The sequence below is a fragment of the Peromyscus leucopus genome, chromosome 14 (genome assembly GCF_004664715.2).
Source record: "Peromyscus leucopus breed LL Stock chromosome 14, UCI_PerLeu_2.1, whole genome shotgun sequence".
Lineage (NCBI taxonomy): Eukaryota > Metazoa > Chordata > Mammalia > Rodentia > Cricetidae > Peromyscus > Peromyscus leucopus.
The window spans coordinates 77,819,336-77,836,489 of NC_051075.1; the positions used below are offsets into that span (position 1 = coordinate 77,819,336).

At 50.9% G+C, this 17,154-nt stretch overlaps 2 protein-coding genes across 14 annotated transcripts in view; one reads left to right on the top strand and one right to left on the bottom strand.

Annotated features, from left to right (window-relative positions):
* The window catches only part of Wdr20 (WD repeat domain 20), a 64,933-nt gene extending 56,754 nt beyond the window's left edge, over positions 1 to 8,179 (top strand). For all 4 annotated transcript variants that reach the window (XM_028883806.2, XM_028883804.2, XM_028883805.2 and 1 more), the window contains one exon: positions 7,370 to 8,179. In XM_028883806.2, the coding sequence (XP_028739639.1) occupies positions 7,370 to 7,423 (54 nt within the window). In that variant the 3' untranslated portion in view covers positions 7,424 to 8,179. The remainder of the gene's footprint in view (positions 1 to 7,369) is intronic.
* Positions 8,180 to 11,847: 3,668 nt separating this feature from the next.
* Positions 11,848 to 17,154, bottom strand: part of Mok (MOK protein kinase) — a 40,685-nt gene continuing 35,378 nt past the window's right edge. For 8 of the 10 annotated variants that reach the window (XM_037210853.1, XM_037210852.1, XM_028883791.2 and 5 more), the window contains 5 exons: positions 15,956 to 16,057; positions 14,763 to 14,936; positions 14,068 to 14,182; positions 12,261 to 12,458; positions 11,848 to 12,177 (listed from right to left, as the gene is read on the bottom strand). In XM_037210853.1, coding sequence (XP_037066748.1) covers positions 12,097 to 12,177; positions 12,261 to 12,458; positions 14,068 to 14,182; positions 14,763 to 14,936; positions 15,956 to 16,057 — 670 coding nt within the window. In that variant the 3' untranslated portion in view covers positions 11,848 to 12,096. The remainder of the gene's footprint in view (positions 12,178 to 12,260; positions 12,459 to 14,067; positions 14,183 to 14,762; positions 14,937 to 15,955; positions 16,058 to 17,154) is intronic. The other 2 variants (XM_028883790.2, XM_028883794.2) reach the window with 2 other exon arrangements.

The window sequence follows — 17,154 nt, forward strand, 5'->3', positions numbered from 1 at the left end:
ACCGCTATACAGGTGGAGCCCCCTGTCTGTCCTGCTCGCCCGCCACAGGCAACCTTTCTGGTGACTCCAGAAGCCAGCTGCACTGTAACTCTGGTGCATCAGCCCCCAGCCCGTTCCCACTTTTCTCTGTCTGTGCATGGGGGCCAGGCATCGAGCCAAAGGACAGTGGGCGCTGCACTTCTGAACCACATCCCGCCCTCCTGAGAGGCTTAGAAGTTGTGCCTTCTTTTCAGAGCAAATGTCCCAGAGAGATTGGGTGATACCTGCAGCCAGCAACTGTGGACTCTAAATTGACCTACATAGGGTAAAGAGCTTTAAGTTTGTCTGTCATGCTGATTGAGTTTAGAAGTGTTTTGAGAGCCCCTTAGGTCAGGATGAAGAGCGAATGCTTTTAGCAAAGCCCAGAGGGGGAGCAAGAAAGAAGCCACCGTGTCTGAAAGACATTCTGAAATGAGGTGTGACAAGGGCTATAAAACTTGAGTTTCTGTGGCTGTATCCACACATGCTACCCCCAGGTGGCCAGTGTCCCCTCTAGTATTTGTCTTTAAACACCCAAGGTGTGATTGTCCGACAGCCATTTCTCCCATCCCTCCTCAACCTGTCATTCATTCTGAAGTTTTAATAAATTTTCACACACTGAATTTGTGCTAAAATTAGTGAGCCTGCCTTAGCACGTGTGTGTTCATGTGTGCAAGGTCCTCTCACCTCTCACTGGAGGGAGATGTTTTCTTTCTTTGCTGAGCAAGCTCAAAGTGTGAGGAGGAACAAGACACAGGAGATGTAGGGCCAGAAGAGGGTCCTGTGGAAACTCCAGTGCCACTCCAGTCCGTCTGACCACTTGAGGAAAACCCAGGGGCAGTTTAGTGGTGGCTTTTCCGGTGACTGATCTTGGAATGCAGGCTATGCTGTGGGCAGTCATGGCCGAAGGGGTCCATGGTCCCTTAGGCCTCTTGGCTCAGGGCCAGCTGTACCACTGAGGCCTGTGTGCCCACTGTTGAGGTCTCTTCCCTCACCCATAGAGCCTCCCTCCGTGCACTTCTCTGGGTAGGCCTGATACTGACTTGAAGGGCTCTGGTTGGCGTTCGGTCTCTAAGGCTGAACCACCCACGATCAGGAATGTATGGAGGAGCCAGCACACCCCGCAGGCCCTGTTTCTGTCCAGAGTGTGCTGTTTGCCTTGGGCTGACTGGACCACCACAAGCTGGCTTAAGTTAACACGGTGCTCATCCAAGTGCTCTGTGGTGTCCCAGGGAGAGGAGACATCAGTGTGGCATTAGTGAAGCCTGCGGCTCGCTGGGGGGAAAAGCACTTGTGTTCCCAAGCTCAACTGTAAGAACGCGCTCTTCTGATGGAGCAACTGTCCTATCGATGCTGAGGTTTCCATCCGTGCCGCAACTGTTACATTATCTTTGTGTCTGGTTCAAAGTGTGACAATCCTGCATTTTAACTTCTGTGTACTTGGGTTTTAAAGTTGTTATCAGGTGACATGTGTAAAAGTTGTATGGGTATTTATCTCAGTGAGAGTCAAGGTAAATGTGTATTTCCTTTCTTACATTTCCATCTGATCTCTTCACAACTTGAATAAATTTCATGAAGAGCCCTCCTGCTGTGAAATACCAGGGAGCTGAGCTCCTAATGTTGCAATAACTAACGAAGCTTGAATATCAGTATTGTTACTTCTGCAATCTAAGAGCCATGTTTCTGTTCCCTTGTCACTGTCACAGCAAAAGAGACTTCCCACATACTTGACATTCTGAAGTACTAGAGGCTGTCCTCTGTATATTGACATCGAATAAACGTGTGAATGCATTGTAAATGTAGATCATTTCAATAGTCATTTCCACATCTAAGCTTTACAAAAAAGAATCTCAGTGAGCCAAAAAAGAAAAGCTGTTAAATGCTGTAAAATGAAGAGCCTTGTTAATGTTTATAAACAAATAACCGTGGAAGCCATCTCTTCCTACTGACTGTGTGTCCCGGTCAGCTTACTGGAGGGAACACTGGCTCTGAGCATCAGAGATGCTGCTCTGCGGGAGCTTGTCTGAATGAGGCACTGGGATTCTCTTTGAGTGTGAAAAGCTTTCGATGTAATGTGAATGTTAACTCTCTGAAGGTAGCTGGCTACCAGCTGGCTCTGCAGCCGCCAAGGCAGCCTAGTGAGCCAAGGGCACGGTGGGCCTCTGTAGGAGCTCTTCCCTCTCAGCACACTTCCACCTCACCCCTGCTTCCCACCTCACCCCCACCCCACCCCCACCCCCACCATCCCGGGCTTCTGTGCTGGGGGACGGCTACTGTCATCACCTAGAGCTACAGGACCAGGCAGCAGGTGACACTCTGCTGGGAATAGACAGATCAGCCGTGCATACTGTCCTGCACTGCCGCACTGCCCCGCAGTGACTGGACTTCACTGCTCACCTCCATCTCCAAATGCTTCCATGCAAGAATTACAAATGGAGAGTGTAAACCCATTCACTTGCTAGGGTGACAAGGTAAGAGTAAGCTGGTCCATGGTGCTCCCGCTCACCTCTAAGCTCTTGTTTCATGAGACCCCGGGCTCTTGCTTAGCGGCCTGTCTTCAGGCTGGTGGTCCTGTGCTCTCCTTCTCTCTGCCTCAGACAGTTCCAGGGTGTTTCTTACTGCCTGACTCTGGATGCAGGTTGGGTCGGCTGTGTGCTGCCAAGCAGGAGAGATGTTCAAACCTGTAGCTCAGAGTGACCCCCCCCCCCACACACACACACAAGCAGCTCTAAATAGCTTTAAAGCCTTAGAAGAGGCTAATAGCATTTTCCATTTTGTTTAAAGAAAACCATACCATATGAAAAACCATAACTACTGTGTACTTGGAGAAAAAAAGAGTTATGTTTTGTTTTCCCTTGGTTTGGGGCTACCTGAGGATGTGGGTGCCATGTTGTGTTAGTGGTTCTGTAGCAGCTCTTCTGTCTTGGGGCTGTGCCTCCGACACCAGCTTATGCTCTTGGGTGGCCCCTGGGCAGCTCCTGGAGGGGATGAACCAGAGAGGATTTAGACTCTCTCTTCCTCTGTGGCAGATTTCAGGGCCCAGTGGGTCACAGAATGAGGGCCTTAGCTGGCATGTGGTTTCTTTAACGCACAACCTCCGAGACGCTGTCAGCTGCTTACACCTTGCATTTTCTCTCTTTCCCTGGATTTTCCCTTTTCTCACCGGAGACCAGGTGTGTGGCCCTTTGTGCCACCTTCAGTGTGGAGGGCAAGGCTAGCCAGTGGACACGGCCCACAGCCCAGCAGGAGCCAGGGTCCAGTAAGTCTGAAGCAAATGGCCACAGACCTGTGAGCCTCCTAAACCCATCTCACTGAGTCTGGACACTCTGGCCTCTTTCATGAACCTTACACTGAACTGTGCTTTCTTTCCAGGTTTTCTCTGATCTTTTATATAGAGTGTGTGTCATAGAAGAAGGGATTTTTTTTTTTTTTTTTTTTTTTTTTTTTTTTGGTTTTTCGAGACAGGGTTTCTCTGTGTAGCTTTGTGCCTTTCCTGGAACTCGCTTTGGAGACCAGACTGGCCTCGAACTCACAGAGATCCGCCTGCCTCTGCCTCCCGAGTGCTGGAATTAAAGGGCGTGCGCCACAACCGCCCGGCAAACAAGGGATTCTTAAGCTCAGGTAAGAGGAACACACCCAGGGCTAAGAGCATGCACAGATGTGGGCACTTGGTATGGTACTCATTGCTTGTGCCCCATCTGAAGAGGCATCGATTAATTACTTAGGTCCTGACCTCCACCTGAGAGAAGTTACTGCCTTGGTGTCTGGTGTAGAGAGCAACAGCCACCCTCATTCTGTGGTCAGCTTCCTACAGCTCTCCAGGGGCAGCTCAGTCTGCCTGGCTGCTCTGTGTGTTATTTTGTTTGGAACTGAGGGATTGAACAGCCAGGTGGGCGGAGAGGTGAATTGGCATCCGGCCCCAACGTCCATACCTTATCCTACAATGTCTACTTGAGACACTGTCAGATGTTTGTGGGCAGAGGTTGCTGGAGTCAGGGAAAAGGAGAGGAAAGGCAGCTGGAGGCCAGTGTGGGCCCAGCAGAGTTCCTGGACGTGTCTCTGCTTTCCCTTGCCTAGTATAGCATCAGACCAGTTATAATCCATCCCAGCAGCATCCACCAGGACAGGGAAAGGGGCTTGTCCTTTGTTTGTACTGGTTTCTAAAGCACAGTATTGTTTTTATTGTACATCCTGGTGGAATAAGGCTTAATTCTATTAGCATTGTATTTGCTGTGAATTATAATCTAACCCAAACCAAGACCTGGAATACTTTGTTGTGTAATTTTGAAATGAAATGCCCAGCAATGTTGGCAGCTTTGGTGAGACCAGAAGAGCTTAGGTTCAAGAGTTGTCTTCATCCCTGGGACTAGGGGGATGTTGTTGAGATTCTCTGCTGGAGAGACTTTTGCTTGATTTTTATGAAGCCTGTCCATGTTACTGTGCTTGCTCTGGTGCACACAGAAGTTCTTCCTGTGTGCTCTGCTCTCTCTGGTCTTAACTCATCTGTCCCCAAGCAGAGGACTCAGGATGGTGACGTGAAACACGCTGCCTGCTGAGAGGAGGGCTCCAGAACCACCAGGCTCTAGTGTGAGAGCCGCTCTTTTGTGGGGACGCTGCTTCACACCCCTGCAGTGGGCTGCGGCCACTTCCCCTCCACCTCCCACTCTACTCTGTGGTGACAGGCTGGGATGTAGCTAAGTGGAACTCAACCTCTTCCACCCCAAAAGGGGTATATTTGACATTCTCTTTCTTTAGGGGAGCAGGGTTCATACAAGGTTTCTTGTAGCCCTGGATGGCCTTAAGTTTCCTATGTGGCTGAAGGTGACCTTGAACTCTTGATCCTCCTTCCTCCACCTCCCAAGTGCTAGGATTATAGGCCTGCACCACCATACTTAGCCTCACCTTTTCTCTTGAATGTGATCCCCACATCCCAGTGCCTCCACTGTTCATTATGCAAAGACACATCTCTTAAGAAGTAACCAAGTAGCCGGGCGGTGGTGGCGCACGCCTTTAATCCCAGCACTCGGGAGGCAGAGGCAGGTGGATCTCTGTGAGTTCGAGGCCAGCCTGGGCTACCAAGTGAGTTCCAGGAAAGGCGCAAAGCTACACAGAGAAACCCTGTCTCGAAAAACCAAAAAAAAAAAAAAAAAAAAGAAGTAACCAAGTGTTGAGGTCACTATTCAAAGGCCTAGTAACAAAGCTGAGTGGTCTTGATCTGGGTGCTGATCCAGTCTGACCCTGTGCTGAGGCCCTTCCCTGTTCCACACATTTTTCAGTTTCTGGTGGCCTGTGCTGGCTTCACACATACTTGTAGGAATGTGAAGCACCTGAACATGCTGTGTCCCTGCCAGCCCAGGGACCCAGCAGGCCTGTGACCACGGGGCCAGGGGACTGGAGGCCAGGTCCATCCAGTTCTCGGTTCACCTTCCTGTCTATGGTGGAGGGCCCCAGGTCCTGGCCTCCACCCCATGGCTAGGTTGACATTGCAGAAATGAACTCCCACTGACCAGAGCCCAATTCTTTGACATTCAAGTGAATTATAGGAAAGGTAGGCAGAAGTGGTCCGTTGGCTGAGGAGATGTAAGTGTGCTCCCCTTGGCTTAGTGGCCAGGATAGCGCAGACGGTGGAGTAAGGGCCGATTCTCCTGGGCTCCTGACCACACCACAGACAGTGAGGGCCTAGAGCAAGTGAGGACTCTGGGCTAGGATGTCCTGCAGCCCACAGACAGGTGACGTAACAAGACAGAGCCAGTGAAAGCAGTGTATCACTGTGACCTGGACAACTATGTTGGGAAACCCCTCATCCACAGAAGTGCAGGAAAAGGGCTGCAGAGGCCACCAGGGTGGCACATTCACTGTCAGACTCTTGACTCCCATGGCAATCAGGAGCCATTCGGCCACCGAATACCAAAGATGGCGACTGTCCAAGTTAAAATGGCCCCGTCATAAGCAGCGTGCCTCAAAGGCTTTTATACACTTGCCTTGAAACAAATCAGTTTTTACTTTGATTGTATACTGTAGTAAGTTGGGATATATTCAATTAAAGTAGATTTCACCTGGTTTTTAAATCATTTTTAATTATTGTTTTAAAAAGTATGCATCTCCCGTGTGGCTGGCACCACTCCTCCATTGGCTGGCGTGGCCGGAGGCAGTGCCTGCAGCGACAGGGAAGGCCCTCAGTCTGCAGTGCTGCTTCAGGCACAGTGGGCCACACTGAAGTGGCTGCTGCACATACGCTGTCCTTGACCTCAGGAGGGTGGGCCTGTTTGCCTCTGCTTTCCCTCACTGGCTTGGGGGGTTTACAGGGCATGAGAGGTTCAGCTCTTCGCTTACTGTCTGAACAGGGGTCTGCAGGGTAAGAGCTCCTACAGATGCAGAGCAGGGCCAGTTGCTGTATTCTGTTCTTGCCTCTTGGTTTTGTCTAGACCAATCAATAGATTTCAGCTCTGAGGTAAGAAACTATAAGCCAGATGGCTTGCAGTGGGCCAGCTGTTTCCAGCTCCCTCATAAAGGTGTGGGGTGAAGCTGACGACCCACTTAGGACTGTCAGCTCATTTCTGCACTGAAAGTCTTTGAAAATGTAGCAGTGTTTACTTAGCATTAAATGTTGTCATTTATAAATACTTCTTCAGAACAGCTCAAGGATGTTTGTTTCCATGGAACCCATTTTTCCTTCTAATGCTGCACTACTGTACTCTTCAAATTCCTAAGACATGAGTGCCAAGCTCTGACCTAACTGCCCACAGCCCAGTAATCAGTGCTGAGGATTGGGAGTGCCCTTGGCTCCGGGGTAGCTCGCAGGGCGCTGGGAGGGCCCTTACCTACTACAGCTGCAGGACTCACCACCCAGGGCTTGATCTACCTTTGTGTACCTGTAGGGCCTATTCACTAGAGGCCAGCTAAACTAGGGGTATACCTCAGCACCTCAAAAGCAAGCAAGTGCACCCCAGAAGGAAAACGCCTTTTTAAATGCTACTAGACCGTCCTTGGAGGCCCACCTGGCTGAGGGCCTGGGCTGACCCTGACAAGCCTGAGGTGGAGCTGGTAACCCCATCTGCTGCTGCAATGTCTGAGCCACGCCCTCTCCTGAAGGCCCTCTCCGATGGTCCTCAGTAGACACCTCCACCTTCCTTCTAGCTGGTGCTGGGGGCACAGAATCTCACTCCAGGCACAGTCCCGTGCTCTGAGAGGAATTAGCTAGGTGGAATGGGGAGCGCGTTAGAGCAGGCGCTGGCTTCCGGCCCTTGGAACGGCATGTGAGCCTGTGAACCCGCCGGCCAGGGTGAGCACCAGCGGGCTCTCTGCACTGCCCTGTGTCTTGCTGGATTAATGTAAACTGCTTTGTTCGCAGGGCTTGTTGTCATCCCCAAGCCAGGCCAGTTCTCCAGGTGGGACTGTAGTGTAGCAGCTGCGTGCTGCTCCCTCCCGGGCTCCCCCGGACACGCGTGGACTGAGGGAGTGACAGACGACAACGGAGCCATGAGCTGCGCTGGAGCCACATGCAGGCGGCAGGCAGCGGCAGTCTGCAGGGCTGTGTGGAGCTGCTAACCCAAAGAGTTGCTTCCATTTTTAAGTCAGTCTGTTGGGGCTGCAGTAAAAAATGAGAAATGGAGTTTTCTTGCTTTTTACTCTAAAATTCAATGTAACTAAATCCCATATATAATATATATACATATATACATAGTGTAAAGTCAAATGTTTCTTGGACAAGAAACCTTCAATTCAACTGTTGTGAATAGCACTTGGCTCTGGTTTTGCACTGATCTATTTTATACCTTAGGTAGTCATTAGACAGCCTGGGATGCACTCATGAAGACAGTTGGCACCTTCTGACTTCAATACATACTTCAGAAAGACAGATGCTGCAATCATAGATTCTAAAAAATTGTTTGCACTTAAAATAGTTTAATGCTAATAGAAAATGACTTTGAATATGGGGGTAGTGGACTCCCAGCCTTCACAATGTGGAGTGAAGAAACCCTTTTTATCTGTTAACATTTATTTTAATACTGTTGTTTCCAATGCAATCAAGCCTGTATTATATGTGTAAATAATGTAATTCTGAAGTTGGGAAATAGTTACTTCACTAGTAATTTTCATCATTTAAGAGTGATATTTCTAATTCACAAAAACATTAATATTAAAATTATCTTGAATATACTATTTGTTTATCCTTTTTTAACTGAAATTGTGTGTGATTTTTGGTTTGTTTCGGCCTGACTCATTGGCTGGTATGGAATTGCTTCATTCTTTGTATTTCATATTCCTTGGTCCCTCACTGTCAGTCCAGGGTAAGGCTGACTGTGAGAAACATGTCTCATTTGAGAAATCTTGGCTCTGGGCCAGTCCTCACAGCCCGACACACCGTGCAGCGGCCCAGGCCTGGAGACTCTGGTGTAAGCACATGGCCTTTTCCTTATGGTTTAGAGTCCGCCTGCTGTCCTGGAAAGCTGAGACCACACACTGTAAGTTTCCACAGCTTCAGCAGCAGCAGCACCATGCCTGTTTAGCTCTGACATTACATGGGGCTTCCGGAGGGTTGACGTCAGCAGGCAGGCGTGCATCTTTGTGCTCAGGTCAAATTCTTGGCCCACTTCATCTGCAGGTGATACCTAGAGACAAGGCCAATATTTCCAAGCAGGAGGACCTTTCTCAGCTTTTAAAGAATCATACAGAGCTGGGCCCTTAAAGGATTTATGTGCTGAGACTAAGTCACAAGGTGTCTGAAACACTTCTCCAAATGATCCCATTAAATAGGGGACATATGGAAGGAGTGTGAGGCTTTTGCTAGGTTGTCTGAATTTTTAACAGCCGTGGCTGCAGCAGTATGATGCTACTCCACAGTTCACAGCAATGCAAGCCCCAGTTTGTCTTCATTCACCTTAGGTTCCCGGCTCCCAGACTAGGGAAGAAGCCCCTTGCTTCTGCTGCTGCCTCAGCCTTGGAAAGGTGCAACACAGGATGCTAAGACTCAATCATCTTCTCTTGTTTTGGTCTGTTATTGACAGGCCCCAGCTAGCCTGGAACTCACAGTATAGCTTAGATTACCTCCATCTCAAAGGAATCCTCCTGTCTCAGCCTTCCAAGTCCCAAGCGCACGGATTACAGGCATACATGCACTGTGCCTCACTGAAGACTCGACTTTTGTAATGTAGCATGTATAAGTATGCTAGTCTGCATATAGACATCAGAGAACCCTCGAGGGAGTCATTTCTTTCCTTCTACTGTGTGGGTTCTGTGATCGACCTTAGGTTGTGAGGGTTGGCAGCACTGAGCCATCTCACTGTGTAAGGAAATCATGTACTCCGAATGATCACATTAGAAGACAGGGTTGACACGTTTCCGAGTTTGCTGTTCCTGCCACTCTAGGGCACTGGTTACAAAGAAAAACGCAGCCCTTTAAGTCCAGAACATCTCAAGAAGGTGATTAGGAGCTGCTCTTGAAAACCAAGCCTACATGAACCTGGCAGTCTCCCAAAGCATTTCCATTCCCCTCTGTAGGACGTGATGGGAGGAAGTCACGTTGACAGCCGGGCAACACGGACTTGTGTGGAGACTGAAGCACCTCCTGAAGAGATGCCCAGCTGTGTTCCACAGCTCTCACTAACTGCCCCTCGGGTCTGTGGTCCTTGCCATGCCTTGGCCCAGTCTGTGCCGTCCTCTTTCCACTGACCAGCTGTACTAAGCCGTCACTGTCCCAGTGTCCCTCAGATGACTGCACCAGTAACTAACTTCTCAGATTAGTCCCTAGTCTTCCAGATGGTCTTATAACTGCCCTAACACCACAGACAGTGTACAGCAGGTCCTGGAGCCATAGGAAGTGACCGCTCACTTACCTGGTACCGTAGGACTTGATGGGTGTCACTCCATGTGTCGGGCCTAGCGTAGAGGGAAGGCTGCATCATCACGTCTACCATGGTAGAAGGGAAGGGTGTGACTCCATTGCCTTTCCATCACAGAATGCTGCGGTGACAATTCAAACACTTGGCGAGAAGTTGCTGTTCAAATTCTGCTGCACGGGAGGACCCATGATGCACTGGGCTGCTATGCTAGGCCCACAGGAGGCAGAGGAAGCCAAGAGGTTTCCCCTCAGGTCCTTACTGCAGCCTTTCCAGGTACTAGTTCTCCCCAGCCTCCTCCCCCTCAGCTCAGCTTGCCTGCCTTGCAGGTCCTACTTTGGGCCACTCTGTCCTGACCACTCTGCTCTGCTGGCTTCCATGTCTGGTCCCTTCTGTGCTGGACTGGCTGCAAGCCTGGCTAATACCTACTGGACTGAGACTCCTAAGCCAACAGCAAAGGCTGGACAGTCAGATGAGCAGGAGACTCCCACCAGGCCCTGGCTCTGTCCATTCTAAGCCTCATTTCTGGTCTTGAACCTGCCTGTGCTGGACATCCATACCCACAGTGCTCCATGCCCACACACTGCCCTCTGCTGTCCCACATCTTCCTCCTACAGCTTCACTGCCCCTACCCACCTGTCTGGTGGCCTGATGCTTGGGCCAGTAGAGCCCTGAAAGATGGGGTCAGATATTTTTGAGACTCAACACTTCCTGGAAAGTTTCGCTTTTTAAATGGTGTGTATTTGAAAAGATGATAAGAAGGCATCCTCAATTCCTTTGTTCCATAGGGCTGAGCAGAGCCTAGGCCACTGCTAAATGAGTAGTTACTGAGAACGCACGGGGCCCTGGGTTCTACCCCCAACACAGCGAGAGCAAAAACAAAAGCCAAGAGGCTGAGGAGGATCTTGTCCCAAAGTCCAGCTGGCTGACCAATGCTTCTGACTTCGAGTCCGCTCAGCACCCTTCTTTTAGTGTTCCCACCCCTCCCCTGCAGCGAAATGGGCTGTGAGAGTGTGTGTGTGTGTGTGTGTGTGTGTGTGTGTGCACCCATGTGCAGAGGCACGAGGAAGACACCCAGTGTGTCATTTAGTGTTCTCTGCCCCATTGGTTCCCCTGAGAGAGTCGCTGAACCTGGAGCTTGCTGGGTCTGGGTAGGTTGGTGGCCAGCAAGCCCCAGAGACCCTCCTGTCTTTGTCCCGTCCTGCACTGTCCCTGCCCTAGTGATAGGGTTATAGGGTGTAGCAGTACCCGGTTGTTACGTGGATGCTGTGGATCGGATTCAGGTCCTCTTCTCATGCAGCAAACACTCTGGTCCACTCCTTGTCTCCTTAGCCCCAGCCTTCTTTTTCCAAGACACAAGGTACCCAACCTTCCTACCTGCTCCAAGCAACACTGACAACCAGACAGCTGGTTGTGCATCCCTAAGGGAGTCTAGGCACTGGCAATCAAGACAACATGGCCACCACTCAAAACTGGCCCTCAGAGGACACTTGAGGCGGCCTGCCCTGCCTCCTGGGATGTCAGCCTGCCCAGCTGCAGCTCAGGACAGCTGACACAAAGCAGTGGCTTGTAACACACTGAAATGGAGAACATTCTGATGAGAGACTGTAACAATACCTTATTCTTTAGTGAAACCCAGCAGTCGGCAACAGCACTCCCGTGAGGTCCCACGGCCACAAGACGCAGACACCTGCCAATCCTGTTGGGCAAACACGGAGGTCCAGGTGCCAGCCTCCTCTCAACCACGCCTAAGTCACTCATCACAGATTTCGTTCTATCTTTTATTGGTTTTTTGGGTTTTTTTTTTTTTTTTTTTTTTTTTTTTGAGGCAGGGATACTCACTGTGTAGCCCAGGCAGGGCTCTTCCTGTCCTCCACCTCCCCAGTGCTGGAATTACAGGCATGAGCTACCTACTATGCCCAATCTGTTTTGATTCATATAAAAAGTCACCTCAAATCCTTACATTATGAAAATGAAATAAGCCCTTGAATGAGGTGGTTTTACAAATATATTAAACTGGAACATTTGGTACAGCTGCTTTGGGGTTACAAACACACGAACGAGGCTTCAGGCCGTGGGTACAGACGGACTGCTAGGCAGCATGTCCTGGGCCACCAAGCATCATGAGGACCACCAGCACCCCGGGCATCCTCTGGCCCATCCGTTCTCAGCTGCAGAGGCCTAAGCCTGCCCATGGCGCCTGCCCTGCTCTCCAAGAGGTGACCAGGTGGCATGCTGCTCAGTATTCGCCCCCTTTCCTGTTGATCGTGGGCAGGTGACACTGTTTCAGGTGAGGTTTGATGGCCTTCTGCGTGTCTGTCTGGTAAAGAAGAACCACAGACACTGAGTGGAGGCCGAGGCCAGGCCCTCGAGCAGCCCCACAGGGAAGCTAGAGACTACTACCTTCTTGTTCACACCAGCACACTTCAAGGGTCTCAACACAGGGACTCTTCCGTTCGCTCCAGGGCCCAGCACTGACCGCAGTGCAGGGCTGGAACATGATGACAGTCTGGTTACTCCGGACAGCCTCAGTTTGGGCAGCTCCATCAAGCTGGCTGGCCCTTGTCTTCTGGCATGGCCCTCCTCTTGCCTCAGGGGCTGCTTTTTGAAACAGAACACTGATCAGTTCCCCTTCAGGAATCAGCTCAAGCAAAGGAAGCTCTTCTGCCTGATCAAACTTCTTGGCTAGAGCCAGGATGGAGACTGGCGAACAGACACCCGTGTGTGGGCAGACTTCCCAAACCCTACAAGCAAAGGCAGCACCTCCCAGGGGTCCTCCTGTATTCTGCATTTCCTGTCAAGCACTGGCCCTCAACGCAGCCTTAAGGCTGAGCTCTGGCCAACCTGCAGTGAGGTGATGGGCAAACGCAGGCTTACAGCACCACAGCTATCACTCTGGGCTGAGCTGACCCCAGTAGGCTCGTGTACGGCTTTAGGGTAAGAATGATTCTGCATTTGTTTGCTTACTTGCTTTTGAGATAAGGTCTCACTATGTAGCCCTGGGTGGCCTGGAACTTGCCATGGAGACCAAGATCTGCCTGCTTCTGCCTGAGTGCTGGGACTGAAGGGGTGTCCCACCATGCCCAGTAGTTTCTGCATTTTTCTAGGTACTGAAAAAAATGCCTAGCATGTGAAGAGAATGTGGAAAAGACGGTCAGTGTGCAGCTCTCTGGAGTAAGATTCTGCCACATTAGGTACCTCATTGAGGTGTGGCTCATAAGCCACAGCCAGGAGACAGGCATAGCCTTCAGAAACCAGTGGCCACCTTGGAGGTGACTTCACTTTGGAGGTGAGCCGGGACGGAGGCGTGCCAGCGGACAACAGTCTGAGGGCAGACAGTGACACAGTTGAGGGAGGGGAGCTTCCCCTGTGGGCCTGGGCATCCAGGGAGCTGCTGCAGGCCCCCTGGGAAGGAGGGCCATGGGGAATTAGAGTCTGGGGGAACTCAGGAGATGGTACTGCCCAAGTACTCCTGCTTCCCGGTATTGGGAACAGCTGTCCACAGGCCTGTCTGGGCACAGCAGTCAAAGCTCTGGGAGACGCTGGCTGCAATGGGTCCACGTGATCAGCCGCTGCCACGGACAGAGACTCAGTAAGGTAGGAGGTGCACCTGACTGGTGAGAGGCCCAAACAGTGAATGCACAGGCAGAGTTTGGGTACTAGCCCCAGGCTGTACAGTTGGCAGAACTCAGCACAGGGGCACCACATGTCAGGATGCAGCCAGATAGGTCAAACAGACGAGGAGACTGCATGGTGAAGCTGGCATGTCTAACTAGGAAGAATGCAAAACCAACCCCGCTAACCGGGCTGATGTGCCTCTTGGCCTAGTGCGCTCACCAACTGTAGCTAGGGGCTACTGTGGCTTCTCAGGAGATAAGCAGGTGTGACCACAAAGGGCTTTGGTCCAGAACAGGCACCTGCACGTGGCCATCAGGTCAGATAGTCATGGAAGGGTCCCCTCTCCAGGCTTACTCCCATGTTCTGTTAGCCATGGGTCTGTAGCTGGTGAGGCAGAAAGGGCCTAGGTGGATGGAGCCAGGTCCACAGAGCAATTAGAACATTCCTAACACCAGATCATGGTGGTCACATCTCAGCTGACATGATGCCCTTGGGACAGGTGTCACCACCTCACAACTTGTGGTGGCCTTCTCAGACACAAGCTACGCACAGACTTCCAGTCTTCACCCAGCTCACTGACGTCAGCTCATACCTGCTTTCTGCCCTCCTTTGAGAAGGACCAGTTATTCCTGGATGACTCTGGCACCATGGGGCACTTGGGGAAGAAAACTCTTCTGTGTTTGGCCAGGGTCTGTGTCTCAGCTGCCCTACAGGGAAGGAAAAGAATGTGGCCACCTACGATAATGGCTCCAGAGCTTAGCTGTTTCCTTCACCCACAAATCTACCATTATGAGTGGTCATTCACACCTCTTTCCACGTGAGCTACCAGAGGCCTTTCTTCCCTTCCTGTACAAACCCGATGCTGTCTGGGCTGGGAACAGAGGCTGTCTTTTAAGCATGCAGTGTCATACATGGCCTTCCTAGGGCCAAACAGTCAAATTCAGGAGTGTGTAGATGTGTGAAGTTAGGTGGCCTCGGTAAGCTCCTCCCACCGAGCACTTAGAAAAGCAGTGAAGTCACGCTGTCCATCCTGGATGTGTGCCAGGCTTTTCCAGGGAGCTGACCTACTGGAGCTCTGACATCTACCCCAAAGCAGCCCCAGAGCCCTCCTTCCTGTGCTGGGAAGCTGCTAACTGCCTCATTAGAGGAAGGACACATCACAGAGACAGTCTCAAGGGGCACTGACCACTGTCAGGAGAGAGCTGTTCCCAGGCCAGTTCCTTGTCCCATGGGTCTCATAAACCAAGACTTCCCACTCATCACTAGGCAATCTACCAGAAATCCTACCTCTGCACCTGGAAATAGGGGTGCTGAAGGGCTTGGTGAGCCGCGATTCGTTCATCAGGGTCATAGGCCACCATTGCATGCAGGAGGGAGAGGCATTGCGGGGACAAATTGGTTGTCAGTAGAGGTATTCCTGATCCCTTTTTAAAAGGAAAATCAAAACTCATAGCTCTCGACCTGTATTGAAAGCCCAATGATAATAAATCATCATGCCATTATTAGAGCACTGGTGGTCGTCAACCTGCCTCTAAGGGCCCTGCACTGAAGGTGAGAGTTCACAGGCCTCCAAGGAAGCAAGTCAGGCTGGGTGTGGTGGGACATGGCTACAACCCTAGCACTGCCATGTATGGGTAAAAGGATCAGGTGTTCAAGGCCAGCCCTGGCTACATAAAGAATCTGAGGCCAACCTGGGCTTTAAAAAAGGGGGATGGGATAAGAGAACGCACACCTCCTGAACTAGAGAGAATCCTGCTGTGTCAATCAATGGCTGTGAGATCCAACCATCAGTGCAGGCTCAACTACTGGATAAAACACACTGCTCTGAGCTAGCGGGGAGGCTGGGCAAGGGATGCATTTCTGCATTTCCTATTTGCTTTTGCTGTACTAGTAAACAAGGATAGCATGTGCTATAAATGTACAAAGACTCCCTCACCTGTTAAAGCAGAAACTTCACCTTCTTCCTGTGTGACTAAAATTAAGGTGAATAGGAGAAAACAAAGAGGGTGACTTCTCTACTGACCTTCCTTGGACCATGGGGCTTCTGGGAGACCTCTCCTAGCAAGTCCCACACTCCCACAGTCCTCAGCTTCACCTATCATCAAATCAAAACTCCAATGGGGCTGCAAGGGCTGGGCATCACCGGCACCCTCTTACTGCTGATTGGCAGCCACAGGAAGTCATCACTGACAGCCTTTCTAACAAGCAACAGTTCTCACCCAAGCAGACCCAAGTCCTATATAAATGCTCTGAGGATGAAACCCAACACCTGGCCTTCCTGAGAGACTATGAGAGCTTTTTGTGACTCCAGGAAGATGGAGAGGGCTGGCTCCTCTCTCACAGCAGGAGCCCAAATGGGAGGGTGGCCCAGAAAGTGTCCTGGCGGCATGGAAGAGCTCTAGGCAGCACCCCTGGCCTGCTGTAGAAAGGCTGGGCCCCGACAGTGGACGCACAGCAGCCTCCAGGGCACAAACACTTACTGTTTGAACTTGGTGAGGGTCTTCTGACAAGGCGTGCCAATGACGTCGTGGATTTTTGAGATCTGGTCCAGTTCATTCACACCAGGGAAGAGGGGCTGCAGGCTGCAGGGGCACAAGGAGGGGCGCAGCAGTGAGGCAGGCCACCTCCACCAGCTCAGCCCACACGAGGAGCCTCTGGCCGGGACAGCTTGCCCTACTGCCCTACTGCCCCGACTATTTCTTTCTCTTTCTTCCTTCTTTTTCTGAAAGACGTCTTTAAGCTTACTTTGTTTCTTTGTTTTGTTTTTGTTTTTCAAAACAAGGTTTCTCTGTGTCCTGGCTGTCCTGGAACTTGCTCTGTAGCCCAGGCTGGCCTCAAACTCAGAGATCCGCCTTGCTCTGCCTCCCAAGTGCTGGGATTAAAGGTGTGCACCACCACTGCCTGGCCTAAACTTATAATTTCTAAACTTTTAAAAAATTCTGTGTATGGGTGTTTTGCCTGCAAGTATGTCTGTGCACACGTGCCTGCAGGTGCCCAGAGGAGGACATCAGACCTCCTGGAACTGGAATTATGGATGGTGTGAGACAGCATCATATGTGTGCTGGGGACTGGACCAGGTCCTGTGGAACAGCAGCCAGTGCTCTTAACCACTGAGCATCTCTCCAGCCCCCTAAGGAATTTCTTAAGAGGCAGTCAACAGATCTCTCCCCTCAGTCCAACACCCTCATTTCTCTATTGCAAAATGCCATAAGCTGCAGAGAACCTCCTCTCAGCCCAGAATTGGCTGAAGTCAAGTATGTTGGCAATAAGTTTCAAGAAGCCTTCAGCTCTGAGCTGTTCTGATCTGAGGATGTGATCCCGTTCCATGCCACAACAAAAACCTAAACTACTACTCTGGCAGCAGGACTCTTTAGCCTCATGGCCAAAGGGGACATTGTGAGAGATTAAAAAATAGCTCTGAGGCACAGGACAGGTTTACAAATGGCTCACCCGAGGCTGTCTGAAATTTTGCTCAGATGTTGCTGGCTGCTGTAAAAACTTAGCCCATGACAAAGAACTAACTGTCCGTTGGCATTTACAGCCTCAGTAAAGTCACCACTGGACTTTCCAAATGGCATTATTAGTATACACACACTAGTACCAAAGAAGGCCGGAAGTGCATGTCCACACCATGATCCACAGCAGTCAGAAGAGCAGCTGGGACTGGTGACCCCTGGGT